At 50.6% G+C, this 18,195-nt stretch overlaps 1 pseudogene and 2 gene segments (V, D, J or C); all 3 read right to left on the bottom strand.

Annotated features, from left to right (window-relative positions):
• Positions 1-71: 71 nt before the first annotated feature.
• On the bottom strand, positions 72-605 carry LOC133246919 (T cell receptor beta variable 6-4-like; annotated as a pseudogene).
• Positions 606-4,002: 3,397 nt separating this feature from the next.
• On the bottom strand, positions 4,003-5,383 carry LOC133246529 (T cell receptor beta variable 6-4-like). The segment is given in 2 exon segments: positions 4,003-5,138; positions 5,225-5,383. Coding segments are annotated over 2 exon segments (390 nt in total).
• Positions 5,384-14,693: 9,310 nt separating this feature from the next.
• Positions 14,694-15,847, bottom strand: LOC133246527 (T cell receptor beta variable 5-6-like). The segment is given in 2 exon segments: positions 14,694-15,147; positions 15,281-15,847. Coding segments are annotated over 2 exon segments (444 nt in total).
• Positions 15,848-18,195: the final 2,348 nt, after the last annotated feature.

Below are 18,195 nucleotides of genomic sequence, written 5' to 3'. Positions count from 1 at the left end.
ACAGACCATACACTCAGGGTCACATTGCAGGCACGTGGCAGCGAAGCCCTGAGGCTGCTGGTGCTAGGAGCCTACAAGCAAGGGGCTGCCTTGCCTTTTTGCACAGAGAGGAGGTGACCCTGCAGCGATGTGGAGTAACTGCTGGTGCAGAAGTACACAGATGTCTGGGAGCGGTTGGCAGACTCCAGTGTGAGAGGGAAGTCCTCTGTGCTTGGTCTGGAGACGCTGTAGCCCTCGGGCACATCTCCCTTCTCTGTGTAGGGATGGCCATTTGAGTAATGGATCAGCCTCAGCCCGCGTCCCAGGTCTTGTCGGTACCAGTACATATAATCGTGGTTCAGATCCTGAGTGCATCTCAGTGTCACTTTCTGTCCTGACCTTACGACCTGGAATCTGGGGTCCTGTGTACACCAGCATGGACTGCCCCTGTGGAGAAGGAGGACCGATACTGCAGTCACAGCGGACAGGCTTAGAGCTGGCACCCTGAAGGGGACCCTGCCCCCCAGGACTAACCTGCCTGCAGGAGACAGAAGACCACACAGCCCAGGAGGCAGGGGCTCATGGCGGGGGCAGGGCTGGCGGAGGGCCCTCTGGTCTGAGTGTGGATGAGAGGGAGAGGGGCTCTCCAAGGAGTCCTTCTGAGATGTCACTGTCCCTGCCAGGCCCCAGAGCCAACCTATCACTCAGGGGGCCACGCCCCTTCCCCAGAGACTCAAATCATAAGTGAACCTGAGAGCTAAGTTCACAGCCCGGAGCCCCATCCAGATCAATAGACATAAGCTGTACAAGTTGATGAAACTCTTCTGTAAAACTGATTAAATTTTGTGTGTGTTCTAATCCAGAGATAATTCACATTGATACATGTATTACTTCTATTTATCTGCATATATCTGTAGTTTAAATCTTGTGGAAATCCTTCTGGCTTCCTGTCGCCCTGTTTAACTCATGTGTCCCAGTAGGACTTCCAGGTTCCATTTCTGCATAACTGACCACAGTCCTGAGATTGTCCCTCCACCTACCATGTTTCTCCAGGTCTCTGCTCCCAAACTCACTGCAGGCTCATCAACATTTGAGAAATCTGTTTGGTCTATTTCTAATCGAGTCACTGACAGACGGTCCGCCAGCCAAATGTGGGTGCAGCTTCTTCATGTTCCAGGAGGCCCTGCTTCCCATGTCGGTGCAGGGCAGGGAGCAAGCAGAGCCCCCTCAAGACTCTGACCCACCTCTCTTGGTGGAGAGAAGCTGGGCGCCCAGCACAGGGTGATGTATTGTCACAGAGGAATTCAGATGTAGGAGGGACTTGGAGGGAGGTGCAGACTTCAGGGCAAATGAAAAATGTTCTGTTTTAATTTGAGACATTCCTCCCATGGGAATATTTCAGAAGCTCCCACGGTGTCCAGGCCTCACCTGCTCCCAGGAGGCAAAGAGTCACAGAGCAGAGGAGCCTGGAGCCCAGGGCAGCATCAGGAACCCAGGACCACTGCTGGCTGGGGGCGGGGCTCCTGGGGTGAGGGGGTAACTGCTGACCCTCCTGTTCCCTGATTGGAGCATTTGCCTATGATGTCACTGCTCTGTGTCTCTGCAGGCTGCCCTTGTCCCCTGGACACCTTGACAGCACCCGGGCTGGCTCCTCTATGCCCTTCCCTGTCCTGCACAGCCCGTCAGCCAAGGGTGGGTGTGAGGTGAGCACTGTCCCCATGTCCCATATGCCCAGAACATGGCTTTTTCTTCTCTTCCTGTCCCTGCCTGACACTCATGACCCAGCCCTCACCAGCCACACTGATCCCTCACCCTCCCCTTCCCCTGCTCTTCCAGGAGACAGCGCTCTGGAAACATCCTGAGGCTCGAGGAACGTCCCCACTCCGCTGGGCAGTGAGGAGTCTGTGCTGGGTCCATGTGTCTGGACCACTCAGGGAGCTCAAACCTGCTCCCTGATGCAGGCATGTAGCCAAGGTTCCCCTAAGCTGCCCTCTCCAGGGTGACTCTCAACCCCTCCCAGCACACCCTGCTTACCATGGGCCCACAGTGCCTCCTAGTGGCCCATGGTCTCATGGCTCTGTGCCTTCCATCTACAACAAGAGTACAAATTCGCCACACTCCACACTTTCAACCCCTACACACATATACACACACACACAGACACACACACACACAGACACACACACACCCTTCATATGCTGCCTTCCCAGCATGGCTGAATTAGGGTTGATCGTCAAGTCTAGTCTTAGCCTGTGGAGGTAAAACTCTGTATGATCAGACTTTTCTACTAAGAAGGCAGGAATTCCTGCACCACTCCACTGACAATAGTCAGAAAAAATGGAGTAATGCTGCTGCTGCTGCTGAGTCGCTTCAGTCGCGTCCGACTCTGTGCGACCCCAGAGACGGCAGCCCACCAGGCTCCCCCGTCCCTGGGATTCTCCAGGCAAGAGTACTGGAGTGGGTTGCCAGTGCCTTCTCCGAAAATGGAGTCATATGGGCAATAAAAATAAGCGCTCCATGATCTCAAATGAAGCCAGCCTGGACACCTGTATTCCAGACCTCCTTTTGATTAAGCAGATCCATACATTTCCAGATTTCATATTTCAATTTAGCATTACCCAATTCTAGCAGATGCATTTTATGAAGAGGTTTTATGTGTATTAACATATTTATTTCCTTGAACTTGTAAAACCTTGATATAATAAAACACCATGAAGGAAATATATTGACTTTGAGAAGATTTCTGGAGGGAAATGGTAGAAACCTGGTCCAGGATAATTGAGATGCTAAGAAAGAGGGGCAGGAAGGGAGAACACACACACCCAGCCTGTCTTCCTCCTGGGAATGGACTCCCAAGGGACTTTGGCTGGTTTCCAATTAACTGAGGTTGTTTTCTCTTTGATGACCCCAAGAGCTTGCTCAAACACGCCCGCTTATGCTTGGTTACAAAGTTCCCTGTGTCAGGAAGGGACATGACCCAGATGAGGGCAGAGCAGTGTGTCTAGAGCAGAGAGGGCAGGAGAGCTGAGGCCAAGATAGTAAAGGAGGAAAGACCCGCCCTTCTGGTGGGCAAGAGCAGGGAGCACTTGAGAGCTAGGCTGTGGTAGAATCTTCCAGACAGACAGCAATCAGGTGCGGCAGAGACACAAGAGGGTCTAGATATATTTGATTTACTAATATTCTGCCCTTCTGGAGGTCTTAAGCTGATGAGGAAGAGTCAGAACTAGTCAGAATTGATTGCAGTCCGAACTGCATCCAGGGAGAATGCAAAGCAAAGACAGAGACTGATGGTGGACATGTGTCCCCGAGTCCCTGGGGTCAGATCCAGGCCTGTTCATATCACACATCCAGGATCACAGAGCTGGCACGTGGTCCCCAGGGCTCTGAGGCTCCCGGTGCTAGGAGCCTGCATGTGGGACCCTGTCTTTTTGCACAGACAGCAGGTGGCCGTGCAGCGCCGTGGAGTAACTGCTGGCACAGAAGTACACGGATGTTTGGGAGTGGTTGGCGGACTCCAGAGTGAGAGGAAAGTGGTTTTTGCTTGATCTGGAGACACTGTACCCGTCGGGCACGTCTCCTTTTACCGTGGTTGGAGGCCCAGCTGAGTAATAGATCAGCCTCAGCCCGTGTCCCAGGTCTTGTCGGTACCAGTACATGCAGTCATGACCCAGATCCTGAGTACATTTCAGTGTCGCGCTCTGTCCTCTCCTCACAACCTGGAATCTGGGGTCCTGAGTGACACCAGCATGGACCACCCCTGTGGAGAAGGAGGACCGATGCTGCAGTCACAGGGGACAGGCTTAGTGCTGGCACCCTGAAGGGGACCCTGCCCCCCAGGACTCACCTGCCTGCAGGAGACAGAAGACCACATAGCCCAGGAGGCAGGGGCTTATGGCGGGGTGGGGCAGGCAGAGGGCCCTCTGGGCTGAGTGTGGACGAGATGGAGAGGGGCTCTCCAGGGAGTCCTTCTGAGATGTCACTGTCCCTGCCAGGCCCCGGAGCCAACCTGTAACTCAGGGGGCCACGCCCCTTCCCCCAGAGGCTCAAATCAGAAATGAACCTAAGTGAACAGTTCACATATGACCGACCTAGGCAGTGTATGAAAACACAGAGACATTACTTTACCAACAAAGGTCCGTCTAGTCAAAACTATGGTTTCTCCAGTAGTCATGTATGGATGTGAGAGTTGGACTATACAAAGAATTGATGCTTTTGAATTGTGGTGTTTGAGAAGACTCCTGAGAGTCACTTGGACTGTAAGGAGATCCATGCAGTCCATCCTAAAGGAAATCACTCCTGAATATTCATTGGAAAGGCTGATGCTGAAGCTCAAACTCCAACATTTGGCCACCTGATGCGAAGAACTGACACATTTGAAAAGACCCTGATGCTGGGCTGGATTGAAGGCAGGAGGAGAAGGGGATGACAGAGGATGAGATGTTTGGATGGCATCACCATCTCAATGGATATGCGTTTGGGTAAACCGGGGGAGTTGGTGATGGACAGGGAGGCTGGAGTGCTGGGTCCAAGGGGTCGCACAGAGTCAGACCCGACTGACTGTCAACTTGACTCTGCCATGGGTATTTAGCTTTATTTTTCTGGATGCTCCTAAGGGGGTGTTTTTGGAAAAGTTAACATGTGAATAGGTATATTTTAATAATAGATTAGATTAACATTTTATTTCTTAAGCAGATGACCTTCCATAATGTCGGTGGGCTTCATAAAACCAGCTATGCTGCCAGTATGTGTCTGTGGGCTCGGAGTCTCCAGGTGCTAGGAGTCTGCAAGGGGCTTCCCGAGTTCCAGGCTGCAGGGCCCTCATCTGCTTTTTTGCACAGAAAGGAGGTGGCCATGCAGCACTGTGGAGTAACTGCTGGCACAGAAGTACACAGATGTCTGGGAGTGGTTGGCAGACTTCAGCGTGAGAGGGAAGTCCTTTTTGCTTGGTCTGGAGACGCTGTAGCCCTCGGGCACATCTCCTTTCACCGTGGTGGGAGGGCCATCTGAGTAATGGATCAGCCTCAGCCCGCGTCCCAGGTCTTGTCGGTACCAGTACATAGAGTTATGACCCAGATCCTGAGTACATGTCAGTGTCACGTTCAGTCCCGTCCTCACGACCTGGAAACTGGGGTCCTGAGTGACACCAGCTTGGACCGCCCCTGTGGAGAAGGAGGACCAATGCTGCAGTCACAGTGGACACGCTTAGTGCTGGCACCCCGAAGGGGACCCTGCCCCCAGGACTCACCTGCCTGCAGGAGACAAAAGACCACACAGCCCAGGAGGCAGGGGCTCATGGCGGGGGCGGGGCAGGTGGAGGGCCCTCTGGTCTGAGTGTGGATGAGAGGGGAGAGGGGCTCTCCAGGGAGTCCTTCTGAGATGTCACTCTCCCTGCCAGGCCCCGGAGCCAACCTGTCACTCAGGGGCCACGCCCCTTCCCCAGAGGCTCAAATCATAAGTGACCCTGAGAGATAAGTTCACAACACAGAGACCCATCCAGATCAATGGACTTGAGCCTTATGAGTTGTTGTATCCTTTCTATAAACAGTTTACAACTTTAAGTGTGTTGTATTCCAGAGATAATTCTTCATTCCTAAGATGTGAAGTTATATGCAGTTTTCGAACTGCAGGGTTGTGGGGTTCTCCGTGCTCCTAAACAGCACATTGTTGAAGAGTCAACTACAATCCATACATCAGTAAAGTTGATTTTAAGATGCCTGATAAGGATTGTGTGTTACATGCTCTGGCTAATTTCCTGCACTAAATCAACAGGCAGAAATATTTTCACCCCTGTGATTTCTAAAGGCCTCAGCTGGAGGCAAAATGTGTCCATCTCTATATTTGCACCTAAGAAATGGTGGAAGAGGCTGTCAGAGATTAGCAAAGGGACTCAGGAAATCCAGAGTCCTGTTATGTGCCAGGGACTTCATGCTTACTAAATTCCTAGGCAAGCGTGGAAGTTGTTGGGATGAATAATTTAATGTGTCACCTTGACTAGGCCACAGATGTTTAGTTCAACATTGTTCTGAATGTCACTGTGAGGATGTCTTGGTGAGTGATAAATATGTGAAAAGTTATTAATAGATTTTAAAATCAGATTAGATGAACATCTTTATTGGTAAGGCAGATGAACTTCCATAATGTAGTAGGTCTCATGCAAAGAGATGAAGAAATGAACAGAACAAAAACCCTAAACCTCTCCTGGGTAGGAGAGAATTATCCAGCTGATGGCCTTCACTAGACTATCACTTCTTCCTGCCTAACAGCCTTTGAACTTAAACATCAGCTCTTCTTAGGTCTCTAATAACATGAGCCCAGCTTCTAGATCTTAGACTTATCACTATTAACAACTATGTGAGTCAAGTACTTTAAATGATATATATCCCATAAAAGAAATATATATATATATATAACACGATATATATATTTGTTCTATGGGAGAATTATTCAATGGGGGCAAGGACCACAGTGACAAGGACAGACGTGAGTCTGATTCCTTGTTCTGATATTTATGAAGTATGAGACCTGGGCAAGCCCTCCCCCTCAGATGTGTAAAGAGTTAAAATAATACTTATCTTGTATGATCTTTGGGAGCATTAAAACATATCAAGACATGAATGTCTGGGAAAGGCTGTCTACTCTTCCAGGACTTGGGCCTGGCTGGCTGGCAGTCTATAACCTCACACCAACTTCCTGAGCTGGGGAAGGAGTGTTTCTGTACCAGAGGCACCTGATCATGCAGGGCTGTGTCTTGGCTGCTGGCACAGAGATGCACGGCTGAGTCTTTCAGCTCCAAGGAGTCAAGCTTAGTTCAGAGCTAGAGTCACTGAACTGTTGACCTAAGAATCGCCCTGATAGGTTTGCTTCTTCTCTCACATTCTGTTGAAATACTGAACAAGGAACTGGGGGCCCTGGCCCAGGGCCTGTTGGTACCAGTACACAGAGAGGTGTCCAGAGTCAGGGGAACATCTCAGCGTCGCTTGCTGCTTTCTTGATTTGATCAGATATTTGGAGATCTGGGTGATTCAGAATCCACTAGGCCTGTTGGGAGGACACAAGGAAGCTGAGGGAAGAGCACAGGGAAGCCTCCTGCTGCAGCCCTCATCGCCAGGCTTCTATCTCAGGGAGGTAAATACATCTCAGAAACTCCCACACGGTGTTCAGGCCTCACCTGCTCACAGAAGGAAGAGGTCACACAGCAGAGGAGCCTGGAGCCCATGGCAGCATCAGGAACCCAAGACAGCTGCTGACTGGGGGCGGGACTCCTGGGTGAGTGGTGTAAAGTGCTGACCCTCCTGCTCCCTGATTGGAGCATTTGGCTATGACATCACTGCTCTGTGTCTCTGCAGGCTGTTTCCAAATCCACTGGAACCCTTCTCAGGACCCATTGGTGGGCTCCTCTATGCCCTTCCCTGCCCTTCCCAGCCCCTGAGCAAGGGGTGGGTGTGAAGGGTGCCCCATCCCCATGTCCCCAGTGCCCACAGCATACCTTGTTGTCCCCTGCCAGCCCCTGCCTGACACGCAGCCGGGCACTCACCTGGCCGGCAATCACCAGGCAATCAGCTGACAATCACCCAGCCCTCACCAGCCACCCCAACCCCTCACCTCCCTTGCAGTTCCTGGAGACCTTCTCCTGGGCACATCCTGAGGATCCAGGCACATCCCCACTTTCCTGGGTAGCGAGGAGTCTGTACTGGTTCCATGGGTTCTGGAACCTCAGGACCTCAGGGAACTGAAACCTGCTTTCTCATTCAGGCATGTAGCCAAGGTTCCTTAAAGCTGCCCTCCCCAGGGTGACTCTCCACCCCTCCCAGGACCCCCTGCTTACTGTGGGCCCACAGCGCCTCCCTGTGGCCAATGGTCCACAGTCTCATGGATCTGTGCCTTCTGCCAAAGCAAGAATGTAAATACCCCACAGCCTGAACACACTCACTCACACACACACACACACACACACGCACACACACACTTGTTCTACTGCCTTCCCAAGCTGGCTGACTTAAGATTGATCTGCAAATTCCATCTTAGCCTCTGGAGATAAAAGACTGTAGAAACCAACATTTCCATTAAGAAGAAAATAATTGCACATACTAAATGGCAACCCACTCCAGTGTTCTTGCCTGGAGAATCCCAGGGACGGGGGAGCCTCGTGGGCTGCCGTCTATGGGGTCGCACAGAGTTAGACACGACTGAAGTGACTTAGCAGCAGTGTCACAGTAGTATGCTAAGTATCACACAGACCTTCAATACAGACACTCTGATGAGCTCAGGTGAATACAGCCTGGAGCACTGCATTCCGTAGATCCCTCTGATTAATCAGATCCACATATTTCTAGATTTTCTATATAAATTTAGTATTACCAATTCTAGGTAATGGATTTACATACAGAGATTATATATATATAAACCCAATTATTTTTAAAGTTATAAAACTTTGAAATAAAAAAACCAACCGTCCACTACATTTAACGTAGATGTAGCTGGGCATGATATGTGACTGCACAGTCAGTGTCACACTGCAGGCATGTGGCCCTGGGTTCCAAGGCTCCCCGTGTGAGACGCCTGCAAGGGGCTCTCCTCCTTCCAGGCTGCAGGGCTTCCCTTATCTTTTTGCACAGAGAGGAGGTGGCCGTGCAGCGCTGTGGATAACCGCAGGTGCAGAAGTACACAGATGTCTGGGAGCGGTTGGCCGACTCCAGTGTGAGAGGGAAGTTCTCTGTCCTTGGTCTGGAGACGTTGTAGCCCTCGGGCACGGCTCCTCTCTCCGTGGAGGGAGGGATAACTGAGTAATGGATCAGCCTCAGCCCGTGTCCTGGGTCTTGTCGGTACCAGTACATATAGCTAAAGCTCAGATCCTGAGTACATGTCAGTGTCGTGTTCAGTCCTCTCCTCACGACCTGGAATCTGGGGTCCTGAGAGACACCAGCATGGACCGCCCCTGTGGAGAAGGATGACCCATGCTGCAGTCACAGCGAACATGCTTAGTGCTGGTACCCCGAAGGGGACCCTGCCCCCCAGGACTCACCTGCCTGCAGGAGACAGAAGACCACACAGCCCAGGAGGCAGGGGTTAATGGTGGGGGTGGGGCAGGTGGAGGGCCCTCTGGTCTGAGTGTGGATGACAGGGAGAGGGGCTCTCCAGGGAGTCCTTCTGAGATGTCACTGTCCCTGCCAGGCCCCAGAGCCAAGCTGTCACTCAGGGGGCCATGCCCCTTCCCCCAGAGGCTCAAATCAGAATGAACCTGAGTGAAGAGTTCACAACACGGAGACCCATCCAGAACAACAGACGTAATCTCACAAGTTGCTGTAACCTTTCTGTAAATGTTAAAGGTTTTTCTGTAGATGTTAAACTGATTAAATGTTTTGTATGTTTTAGTCCAGACATTAGTATTCATTAACATGTATATTACTTGTATTTATTTATATATTTCTGAAGTGTTGAATCCTGGGGAAATCCTTCTGGCGTCCTACTGCCCTTTATGATATGTGTCCCAAGAGCACTTCAAGCGGAGAAGGCAATGGCACCCCACTCCAGTGTTCTTGCCTGGAAAATCCCAGGGATGGGGGAACCTGGTGGGCTGCCCTCTATGGGGTCGCACAGAGTTGGACACAATGAAGCGACTTAGCAGCAGCACTTCAAGGCTCCCTTTCCGCAACATTGCCCACAGTCCTGAGACAGTCCCTCCACCTACCGTGTTTCTCCAGCTTTCTGCTACCAACCTTATTGCAGGCTCATCAACATTTGAGGAATTCTTTGGTCTGCTTCTAATCAATTCAGTGACAGACGGTCCACCGTCTGTCCACCGCAGGTACAGCTCCTACATGTTCACAGCAGCGGTGATTCCCGTGTAGGGGGGAGGGGGCAAGCAGAGCCCCCTCAGGCCGGTGACCCACCTTTCTGGGTGGAGATAAGCTGGGTGCCCGGCACAGGATGACGTTTTGGCACAAAGGAATACTGATGCAGGAGGGATGTGGAGGGAGGTGCAGACGCCAGGGTGATGAGAAATGCTCAGTTTTTATCTGAGACGTTCCTCCCATGGGAATACCTCCTTGTGAAGTGTGGCTGCCATTCATTGAGTAACAGTTCATATAACAGAGCCCCGAACTGTATCTTGTTCCACACAACACAATGCGTATATGTAACTTGCTGTGTACACACTTCCATGAGCGAAGGGACCACGGGTACTGAGAACACACTTGTGCCGGGATGCTCGCTGTAACACTTATGAAGTATGAGGTCTGGGCAACTCACGACCCTCAGATGTACAAACAGTTAAAATGGTACTTACCTTGATGACGTTAGTGAGCATGAAAACATATCAAGAAGTGAATGTCTGGGAAAGTCTCTCGCTCTACCAGAGACTGGGCTTGGCAGGCTGGCAGCTGACACTCAGGCACCACTTCCTGAGCTGGGGCAGGAGTGTTTTTGTCCCAGAGGCACCTGATCATGCAGGGCTGTGTCTTGGCTGCTGGCACAGAGATACACAGCTGAGTCCTTCAGCTCCAAGGAAGTCAAGTTCAGCTCAGAGCTAGAGTCACTGAACTGTTTTCCTGAGACTCGATCTGATATGTTTCCTTTCTCATACTCTGCCCTATTGTAATACTGAATGAGGAATTGGAGGCCTTGTCCCAGGGCCTGTTGGTACCAGTACACAGATGTGTGTCCAGACTCAGGGGAACATCTCAGTATCACTTGCTGTTTTCTTGATTTGATCAGGTATTTGGGGGTCTGGGTGACTTCAGAATCCACCAGGCCTGTTGGGGAGAAGACAAGGAAGCTGAGGACAGAGCACAGGGAAGCCTCCTGCTGCAGCCCTCATCGCCAGGCTTCTATCTCAGAGAGGCAAAGACATCTCAGAAACTCCCACACTGTGTCCAGGACTCACCTGCTCCCAGGAGGCAGAGAGTCACACAGCAGAGGGGCCTGGAGCCCATGGCAGCATCAGGAACCTAGGACCACTGCTGGCTGGGGGTGGGGCTCCTGGGGTGAGTGGTGTAAAGTGCTGACCCTCCTGTTCCCTGATTGGAGCACTTGCCTATGACGTCACTGCTCTGTGCCTCTGCAGGCTGCCCTTGTCACTGGACACCTTGGCAGGACCGAGGGCTCGTTCCTCTAAGCCATTCCTTATTCTGCACAGCCCCTCAGCCAAGGGTGGGTGTGAAGCGAGCACTGTGCCCATGTCCCCATACGCCCATAACATGCCTTTTTCTTCTCTTCCTGTCCCTGCCTGACACTCATCACCCAGCCCTCACCAGCCACACTAATCCCTTCACCCTCCACTCCCCATGCTGCTCCAGGAGAAGATCCCCTGGGCATATCCTAAGGCTCCAGGCATGTCCCCATTCTCCTGGGCACTGAGGAGTCTGTGCTGGGTCCATGTGTCTGGACCACTCAGGGAGCTCAAACCTACTTTCTGATGCAGTCATGTAGCCAAGGTTCCCCTAAGCTGCCCTCTCCAGGGTGACTCTCAACCCCCTCCATCACACCCTGCTTACCATGGGCCCACAGTGCCTCCTAGAGGCCAATGGTTTCATGGATCTGTGTCTTCCATCTAAAACAAGAATACAAATTTCCCGCATTCCACACTTTCAAACCCTACTCACACACACACACACACACACACACACACACACACACACCACTCATCTGCTGCCTTCCCAGCCTGGATGAATTAGGGCTGATCTTTAAGTCTAGTCTTAGCCTATGGAGGTAAAAGACTGTATGATCAGACATTTCTACTAAGAAGGAAATAAGTGCAGCACTAGATTCCAGAATCTGGTTCCCTAACCTTAGGGCAGGCGCATCGACACTTGAGGAATCCTTGGGCTCCCTTTCTTATTAATTCACCGACTGACAGGGTGCCTGTCACATGCAGGCTCAGCGCCTTCATGTCCACCTGAGCACATGCTTCTCGTCGTGTCTGAGGGGTGGGGGAGCAGGAAGCCGAACCGCCTCAGGCCTGTGACCCAGCTTGCTTTGAGGAGAGAAGCTGGTTGCCCAGCACCACGGATGACATGTGGGCACAAAGGAGTGCAGATGTGAGAGGGATGTCGGGAGAGATGGCTGACCCCACGGTAAAGGAAAAATGCTCCGATTTTACGTGAGACATCCATTGCATGGGGGTACTTCCTTGTGAAGCGGGGCAGCCATTCAGTAACCCATATCCTAGAGCTCCAGACTGTATCACATGCACAAACCTCCCATTTACGAGGACCCTGCACTAGCTGCCATGCTCTGCTGCTGTGATTTTCAAATTCTCTATCATTTCTGAACCTGAATATCATGTACCTGGTCCTGAGTGGGTGACCGTGGTGACCTCCTGATGAGCTGGTTTCCATGGAACCTGATTGCACGTCTGGAGTCTGGGTGACTAACCATTCCCTGGGCCTCAGAGACAAAAACGCAGAAACCAAAGTCAGAAGCAATGAATGAGCTCGATGTTGTAGCCAAAAAAAGCCTTGAATCGGGGCCTGGCAAGTCCACGGGATCCATACCTGTGCTCAGAATGTCTCTGGTCCAAGAGACAGTGAGACCCACAGTGCAGGAGACTAGTGCCCAGGCCAGGGCACTACAGAAAGGGGGACTTTTCAGTTCAACTCCTGTGACTTGGATGCTGGGGTCAAATCAAAGGCAAGCCTTCTGACATGAAATGATCTCTCACCCAATTGCTACTGCTGGTTGTCTGCTCAGTCCCAGCACCAGTGTGTGAGCAGGAGGCCTTGCTGTGTGCATATCACATGGGACCTCAAAGGAATTTCCTAGGAGAAGAGGACTTCCTCTCAAAATAGCATCATAAAATCATTTTAGATAATGTGTGCACGAGAAAAGAAATTTATGAAAGTGCATTAAAAAAAAAACAAAACCTTGTATCAGCAGAAAAGACCTTTGGATGGTCATTTTCCAAACCATCCATCTCCAGATAGGATAGTCCCTGACATGGATATGGTGCTCACATGCTTTCAAGAACTTCTTAAACCATAATACTTTCCAGGAGCAATCGCTTAAATATTTAGCTCTGGGCTAAAGAGGACTTCAAAAAAAAAAAATGACGGCAACAGAAATCATACTGCTGGTTGTCAGGGAAGGAGACAGGCCTGGGAATGGGGCCTCAGAGGATTTTTGGTGATGAAAGGTTCTCAGCCTTTATAGGTGAACGTTCCGTGGGCACACACACATGGATTGATCAAAACCATTCATCTGTTCACTGTACCGTGTGTAATGTTACTGTATATACAGCGGACCCCTTGGACCACACGATTTTGAATTTCATGCATCCAGTTTTGTGTGGAATTTTTAATAGATACTAACTACAGACTTTGTTGTTCATCTGGTAAAGAATCTGCCTGTAGTGTGAGAGACCTGAGTTGGATCCCTGGGTTGGGAAGATCTGCTGGAGAAGGGAAAGACTACCCACTCCAGTACTCTGGCCTGGAGAGAATTTATATTTCATGAACTGTATAGTCCATGGGGTTGCAAAGAGTCAGACACGATTGAGTGACTTTCACTTTCACTTTTCACAGTACCACACAACTGTGGCTGGTTGAATCTGTGGATGTGAAATCACAAACAGGGTTGACTGAATTTTAAACAAATTTTACAGCAGGGTTAAGGCTGGTTCAGGGGCCCCAAACTGCACATTATTCAAATGTTAACTATAATTCATATGGAAATAAAGTTAATGTAAAAACGCCTGAGGGTAAGTTACATGCTCTGTATATCTCATGTATGGAACCGGCAAGCATAATTACTTTCTTTCCTATGACATCTGAAGTCTTCAAGTATAGGGTTTGAAGTCAAAATGTGTCCATATCTACTTTTGCACCTAGGAAGCACTAGAGGAGGCTGTCAGAGATTAGCAAAGGGAGTCAAGAAATCCAAACTCCTGTTACCTGCCAGGGAGATCATGCTTATTAAATTCTTGTGCAGCCCTGGAAGGTGGTGTCCTGACTAACACAATAAGTCCACTTGACTCTGCCTTGGATATTTAGCTTTATTTTTTGGGTGTTCCAAAGAGGGATATTTTTTGGCTCAAACGGTAAAGCGTCTGCCCACAATGTGGGAGACCAGGGTTCAATCGCTGGGTTGGGAAGATGCCCTGGAGAAGGAAATGGCAACCCACTCCAATATTCTTACCTAGAAAATTCCATGGATGGAGGAGCCTCGTGGGCTACATTCTATGGAGTCGCAAAGAGTCGGACACGACTGAGCAACTTCACTTTCAACATGTGAATATGTATGTTTTAATAATAGATTAGATTAACATTTTAATTTGTAAAGCAGATGACCCTCCATAATGTCAGTGGCCTTCATGGAACCAGCTGAAGAGATGAATAGACGAAAACACTGATCCTCCCCCAAGTAAGAGATAATTGTCAGCCGATGGCCTTCACACTGGACCGTTAGTCCTTCTGCTTTTGAACTTAAACATCAGCTCCCCTCAGTCTCCAGTAGCACCAGACCCGCTTGCAGCTTTTGGACTTACCAGCCTTCACAACTATGTGAGCCGATTGCTTTAAAACTTGTATGTGAGTATGTGTGTGTGTGTGTTTCTGTGTATTATTTATTCTATGTGGGGGACAGTTTTATGGGGGCGAAGACCAAAAGTGATGAGGACAGGCTTGAATCAAATTCCTTGCTCTGAAAGCAATGACATATAAGATGTGGACAAGTCAGTTCCCCTCAGATGTATAAACAGGTAAAATAATACTTACCTAGCATGATCTTTGGGAGCATTAAAACACAGCAGAGGACGAATTTCTGGGAGAGTCTATCAGATCTATCCAGGCCTGGAAGGGAGGCAGTCACCCTCACAACCACTTCCTGAGCTAGGGCAGGAGTGTTTTTGTCCCACAGGCACCTGATCATGCAGGGCTGTGTCTTCACTGCTGGCACAGAGATACACGGCTGAGTCTGTCAGCTCCAAGGAGCTCAGGTTCATCTGAGAGCTAGAGTCACTGAACTGTTCACCTGAGAATCGATCTGGCATGTTTCCTTTCTCATTCTCTTTCCCATTATAATACTGAATAAGGAACTGGGGGCCCTGGCCCAGGGCCTGTTGGTACCAGGATACATAGAGGTGTCCAGACTCAGGGGAACATCTCAGTATCACTTGCTGCTTTCTTGATTTGATCAGGTGTTTGGGGGTCTGGGTGACCCCAGAATCCACCAGACCTGTTGGGAAGGAGACAGAAGGAAGCTGAGGACAGAGCACAGGGGAGCCTCCTGCTGCAGCCCTCATCACCAGGCTTCTATCTCAGGGAGGCAAAGACATCTCAGAAGCTCCCACACTGTGTCCAGGACTCACCTGCTCCCAGGAGGCAGAGAGTCACACAGCAGAGGAGCCTGGAGCCCATGGCAGCATCAGGACCCAGGACTGCTTGCTGGCTGGAGGCAGGGCTCCTGGGGTGAGTGATGTAAAGTGCTGACCCTCCTGTTCCCTGATTGGAGCATTTGCCTATGACGTCACTGCTCCGTGTCTCTGCAGGCTGCCCTTATCCCCAGGACCCCTTGGCAGGACCCAGGGCTGGCTCCTCTATGCCATTCCCTGTCCTGACAGCCACCAGGAAGGATAGGTGTGAGGGGAGCTTCGTCCCCTGGTCCCATGTGCCCACACACTCTTGTTCTGCTCTGTCTGACCCTGCCTGACACCCAGCCCTCACCAGATACCCCAACTTCTCACCCTCCCCTTCCCATGCTGCTCCACAGATGGCCCCCTTAGCACATCCTGAGGCTCCAGGGACGACCCCTCTTCCCTGAGCAGAGAGGAGTCTGTGCTGGCTCCATGTGTCCCAGGACCACTCAGGGAACGCAAATCTGCTCCCAGGTGCAGGCATGTAGCCAAGGTTCTCTTAAGCTTCCTTCTCCAGGGTGACTCTCAACCCCTCCCAGGGCACCCTGCTTACCATGGAAACACAGTGCCTCCTAGTGGCCGAAGGTCCATGGTCTCATGGATTTGCAGCCTCTGTTTGAACAAGGTTTCAAATGTCCCACACCCTGAATACACACACACATATCTGTTCTACTGCCTTCCTAGCCTGGCTGATTAGGGTTGATCTTCAAATCCACTCTTAGCCTCTGGAGGTAGAAGACTGTATGATCTGACCGTTTTCCTTCAAGGAAATCGTTGCTTCACCACTACAATGATGGTAGTTAGCTAAAATGGAAATATATGTCATAAAATAAATGCTCAGAGGATCTCAAGTGAATCTGCCTGCAAACATGTCTTCATAACTACTTCTGATTAATCAGAGGCATATATTTTCAGATTTCCTATTTAAATGTGTATTAACCTATTTATTTCCTATGAACTTGTAAATCTTGATACAATAAGATACCGTGGAGGAAATATTTTGACTTTGAGAATATTTCTCTGAAGTAAATGGTGGAAACCTGGTCCAGGTTAATTGAGATGCTAAGAAAGAGGGGCAGGAAGGAGAACACACACAGCCCGCCTATCTCTCCTCCTGGGAATGGACTCCCAAGGGACTTCGGCTGGTTTCCAATTAACTGAGGTTGTTTTCTCTTTGATGACCCCAAGAACTTGCTCAAACACGACCACTTACGTTTGGTTACAAAGTTCCCTGTGTCATGGGAAGGGACTGACCCAGATGAGGGCAGAGCAGTGTGTCTGGAGCAGAGAGGGCAGGGGAGCTGAGGCCAAGGCAGTAAAGGAGGAAAGACCCGCCCCTCTGGTGGGCAAGAGCAGGGAGCACTTGAGAGCTAGGCTGCAGGAGAAACTTTCAGAGACAGAGCAATCAGGTGCTGGGAGAGACAAGAGGGTCTAGATATATCTGATTTACTAATATTCTTCCCTTCGGGAGGTCTTAAGCTGATGAGGAAGAGTCAGAAGTAGTCACAACTGGATGCAGTCCGAACTGCATCCAGGGAGGATGCAAAGGAAAGACAGAGACTGATGGTGGACATGAGTCTCCGAGTCCCTGGGGTCAGATCCAGGCCTGTCCAGGTCACACATCCAGGGTCACAGTGCTGGCACGTGGTCCCCAGAGCATTAGGTTACCAGTGCTAGGATCCTGCATGTGGGCCCCTTGTCTTTTTCAACAGAGAGCAGGTGACCCTGCAGCGCTGTGGAGTAACTGCTGGCACAGAGTACACAGATGTCTGGGAGCGGTTGGCAGACTCCAGCGTGAGAGGAAAGTTCTCTGTGTTTGATCTAGAGACGCTGTACCCGTCCGGCATGTCTCCTGGCTCGCTAGTGTGCACACCAGCTGAGTAATGGATCAGCCTCAGCCCGTGTCCCAGGTCTTGTCGGTACCAGTACATGCGGTCATGACCCAGATCCTGAGTACATTTCAGTGTCGCGTTCTGTCCTGTCCTCACGACCTGGAATCTGGGGTCCTGAGTGACACCAGGATGGACCGCCCCTGTGGAGAAGGAAGATCGATGTTGCAGTCACAGTGGACAGGCTTAGTGCTGGCACCCCGAAGGGGACCCTGCCCCCCAGGACTCACCTGCCTGCAGGAGACAGAAGACCACACAGCCCAGGAGGCAGGGGCTTACGGCAGGGGAGGGGCAGGCGGAGGGCCCTCTGGTCTGAGTATGTGGATGAGAGGGGAGAGGGGCTTTCCATGGAGTCCTTCTGAGATGTCACTGTCCCTGTCAGACCCCAGAGCCACCTGTCACTCAGGGGCCACGCCCCTTCCCCCAGAGGCTCAAATCAGAAATGAACCTGAGTGAAGAGTTCACAACATGGAGACCCATCCGGCTTAATGGGCATCAGCCTCACAAGTTGTTGTAACCTTTCTATAAACAGTGTGCAATTTTATCTATACTTTATTCCGAAGTTGATCTTCATAAACGTGTATATTACTTTAATTTATCTACATATTTCTATAGCTCTGCATCTTTGGAAATTCCCTCTAGCTTCCTGCTCTCCTTTATGATATGTGTCCCAATAGGACTTCAAGGCCCATTTCTGCTTTAATTGATCACAGCCCTGAGACTGTCCCTCCACCTACCATGTTTCTCTAAGTTTCTGCTCCCAACCTCATTGAAGGCTCATCAACATTTGAGGAATTGTTTGGATCTGTTCTTATCAACTCACTGACAGACAGTCCACCTGCCAAAGGCAGGTACAGCTCCTTCATGTTCACAGGAGCCCCTGCTTCCCATGTCGGGAGAGGCTTCAGGCCTGTGACCCTCCTTTCTGGGTGGAGAGAAGCTGGTTGCCCAGCACAGGATGACGGATTGGCACTGCTGCTG

Source organism: Bos javanicus, chromosome 4 (genome assembly GCF_032452875.1).
Source record: "Bos javanicus breed banteng chromosome 4, ARS-OSU_banteng_1.0, whole genome shotgun sequence".
Classification (NCBI taxonomy): domain Eukaryota; kingdom Metazoa; phylum Chordata; class Mammalia; order Artiodactyla; family Bovidae; genus Bos; species Bos javanicus.
The sequence above is the reverse complement of the archived record's forward strand: the minus strand, read 5'-3'. Positions and strand labels throughout refer to the sequence as shown.